Raw genomic sequence first — 3,393 nt, 5'->3', positions numbered from 1 at the left:
TGCCCAGTGGAACCCTAAATAGCCGGACGAGCCTAAATTCATAACAAGAAAAAAATTGTAATTGAATTTAACATCTGTAAATAACTAACAAACAAAGCAACCCATGGCAGTTTTAGGTTGTAAACCAAAGTTCTGAATGAAATTGTAAATTGAAAATTTAAAGGTAAATGAGGAGAGAGATAAAGTTGTTTTCTACTGCGTTCATTCTTTATTGACTAGGAATAAGGGGGAAAAAATAAGTTACATATAAGATAAATAGTTACTACAAACTAGATTTCAGATAAATAGAAATGGGTGCAAAATAAGTTACAAAATATCGTTACAGAATCGTATAAATACATAACATTACAGTGAAGGCTGTTGACTTGTCGTATGTCTTCTGAAAAGGGATGCGTTTCAACAAAGAATCTCTTGTCCCTTCATCAATACTTTATGAAATGACTCGTGCTAGGCTTTGTGATAGAAAATCAGTAGACCTTTTATGTAAGTTGCAGCCATTGCAGTGTGATTGCATGATCATTCTTGGTATATTTAATCGTTTCTTGTCCTTTACAGTCCAGTATTTATATGAACATAGAACTGGACATGTTTCCTGATGACAAAGCTGATGCAACCCTTATCATCATCGACTTTATTAATAACATTCTGATGGTAAATATAAGATTAACAAAGCTGGTTGCAATAACATAATTCCTTATGAGATAGCAGGCACGACACTGAATATAAATTTGAAAATACCTAGTGGATTTTAGATAGTAACAATAACCTCTAAACTCATCAGGTTCCCGAAATTATTTGATAAAATTTCCCTCTGCAAGACTTGGCATCCTACAGGTAATGAATAAGTAAATTCTCCTTCCCGGTGTGATTCGAACCTATACTGATTAGGTGCCAGGGGTTGGTGAGAGCCCTCTGTACAGTCTATAATGATCCCATGAAAGTATTTGGAAACAGGAAACTTATTAGATGTTAACAGGTTACTGTGATCATTTCAATACAAAGAAGTGGTAAATATGCCCAGTGGACTTTATGTAAGGTCCAAGGGACTTATATTTGCTAACCAGTGTCTCCAGCCAGAATTATGTGGGACTTACATAAGAAAAGTCAGTAGCTTTTGCAACTGTTACTCTTCCAAGTAAAGCATAAAAAGATGTTGCATTCCTTCAGTCAGATCTTGCTGGCGTCAGTTTTTAAGATCGTGGAAATTCAAGGCCGTATAACACAATCCCTTCGTTATGCTGTACAGGACACATCAACAGAAAAAAAATGGAATTGTTCTTGCTACTCATATCCTAAGGGTAAGTCCACACTGCAGTGAAACGTTTTATACACCTACATGTTGGTAACTTGTCACTCACATGTCAAAAAACGTGTTAAATACAAGTCATTGATAAATTGGTAACCATAACCAGCGCTTTATACGATTATCCAGCATTTGTCCAAGACCCCTTCTCTGCTGACTGTCGTCGATATGTTTCCAACTTGTTTGTGAGATGTATGCAATAAGTCTCCAACAAATGTGTATGGCAAGTTTCACTGTAGCGTGGAAACATGACAAGGATAATGACCATTTCAGAGACTGTCTGCCTCAAACGAACATAAAATCACTCACTTCCACCTAATTGCAAATCACCAATGACATCCCACCCGTCCACTCAGAAAAGCGCATAATGCTGTGTCAGCATATAGCTTTATTTGTGATTATACATAATCTATAACTTAATCTTCAGCATATTATGACACACTGGATATTCATCTTACTCATAAGTAATACTATCATTATTTGGCATGTACTTTGGCGAAGATGTGAGTAGTCGGTCTTACTGTGTCTCAGTTAGTGTATGTCTACGTTATACATATGTTTAAAATGATTAGAATTTTTGCTTGTTATAGTCTTCTACTGATCATTTTACTCATCTGCCAAATCCACAATGTTGTCCAAAGCTCAGAATTTGAGCACAACTTTCCTCCTTGGTAACTCTGGACCTTTTGCCAAATCCCTTTTTCTCCAGAGTCGTTGCTAAACTTCAGAAGAATTTAGACCAAAAAGTATACCATGTACACTGTAAAATTCAGCTAGTTAGGTCATACGTAGTATAGTGGAGTTCAATTCGTCTGTCTAATTACAGGTACAATGCGAGGAAGGGCAGAATGGAGGCGTGTGAAGACAATTCCTCAAGCACCACTCATCCATGCCAGGCACTGCTTTCCAGACTCCCACCGAACGACAAAGACTCGACGGCTCGGGCTCCTCGGTGGAGCGTATGGGCTCAGGCCTAGGAGTCGTCGGAGGCCGTGAGGACACTGGCTCCAAAGTCGTGGTACGAGGCCTGGGACGTCTGCTGCTAGGGCTGCTAGGGGGCGTGGTCGTCCGCCTGGGGAGGATGGTCGTACGACGTACGCTGGTCCGACGGCTTGTAGTCGTCCCTCGCGGAGGTTCAGTCCGGGAGGTCGACGGGGGAGGAGGCCTTATTGTTGGGCTCAAGGTAGGCTTGACGTCTGGCTCCGGGGTGGAATACCAACTGTAGCTGCTGGTGACTTTCCCAACAGAAGACGAGGATTTCGTCTTGGATCCCGTCGCTTCGGTGAACCCGTTGCTCGACCTAAAAATGTGTGAGTATCACTATTAGTTTCCCATCTTATTGTCACTATTGGTACTGTTATTATTGAATATATTGCTTCGTTTCACCCTCTATACTTGCACATGCAATAGACAATGACATTTTCAGCACATCACAATGGCCTCATCAACAATTCATGGACCTCAGTAGAGAATTAGTGAAGACGCTCTCCCCTTCTCGGTTAGATTCGATCCCAAGTATGCATGCTTGAGGGAAGTTGCTATACCCTGCAACTAGCTCTCAACTAACATGTGTGGGTTCGAATCCCTTCACGAGGGGAAGGAGAAAGCTTCTTCATTTATAACCAATTTGATTCAAGGTTTGTAGTATTACTGGCCCGATGCTTCCTTATATTATCGTCATTTGTTTGTGATATGGAGGCATTACTTCTACAACTAATAATAATAATAATAATAATAATAATAATAATAATAATAATAATAATGATAATAATAAAGGTGGGGTATTACTGAGCTGTGTCTCATAGCTATCAAAATATGTTTGCTTTTGGGAAAATTGCGAAATACAAACCACGTGGGCTGAGCAGATATGGCTACATCAGCACATGCCCTGAATTCTTCCTGTGGGCCACACCCTAAATTTCCGGTTCCATCCTCGCAAGTACCCCAATTGTTGCCAGCCACGTATCTCCACTGAAAAGGAATATAGAACATTAAATCCTTTACCAAACAAGCCTTGGTAACTAACAGTAACACACGTACACTGTATCTCAGTTCCGTCAAGTATAGGCGAGTCACTTGCGCCCTTATAG

General features: G+C 40.1%; 1 protein-coding gene across 1 annotated transcript in view; it reads right to left on the bottom strand.

The window, feature by feature from the left end:
• Positions 1-200: 200 nt before the first annotated feature.
• The window catches only part of LOC135207850 (uncharacterized), a 16,326-nt gene continuing 13,133 nt past the window's right edge, over positions 201-3,393 (bottom strand). Inside the window, exons 6-7 of the mRNA XM_064239708.1 lie at positions 3,153-3,274; positions 201-2,603 (exon numbers count right to left, since the gene is read on the bottom strand). Of these exons, the coding sequence (XP_064095778.1) occupies positions 2,120-2,603; positions 3,153-3,274 (606 nt within the window). The 3' untranslated portion in view covers positions 201-2,119. The remainder of the gene's footprint in view (positions 2,604-3,152; positions 3,275-3,393) is intronic.

The sequence above is a fragment of the Macrobrachium nipponense genome, chromosome 34 (genome assembly GCF_015104395.2).
Source record: "Macrobrachium nipponense isolate FS-2020 chromosome 34, ASM1510439v2, whole genome shotgun sequence".
Taxonomy (NCBI): domain Eukaryota; kingdom Metazoa; phylum Arthropoda; class Malacostraca; order Decapoda; family Palaemonidae; genus Macrobrachium; species Macrobrachium nipponense.
This window is presented reverse-complemented; position numbering and strand designations above follow the sequence as displayed.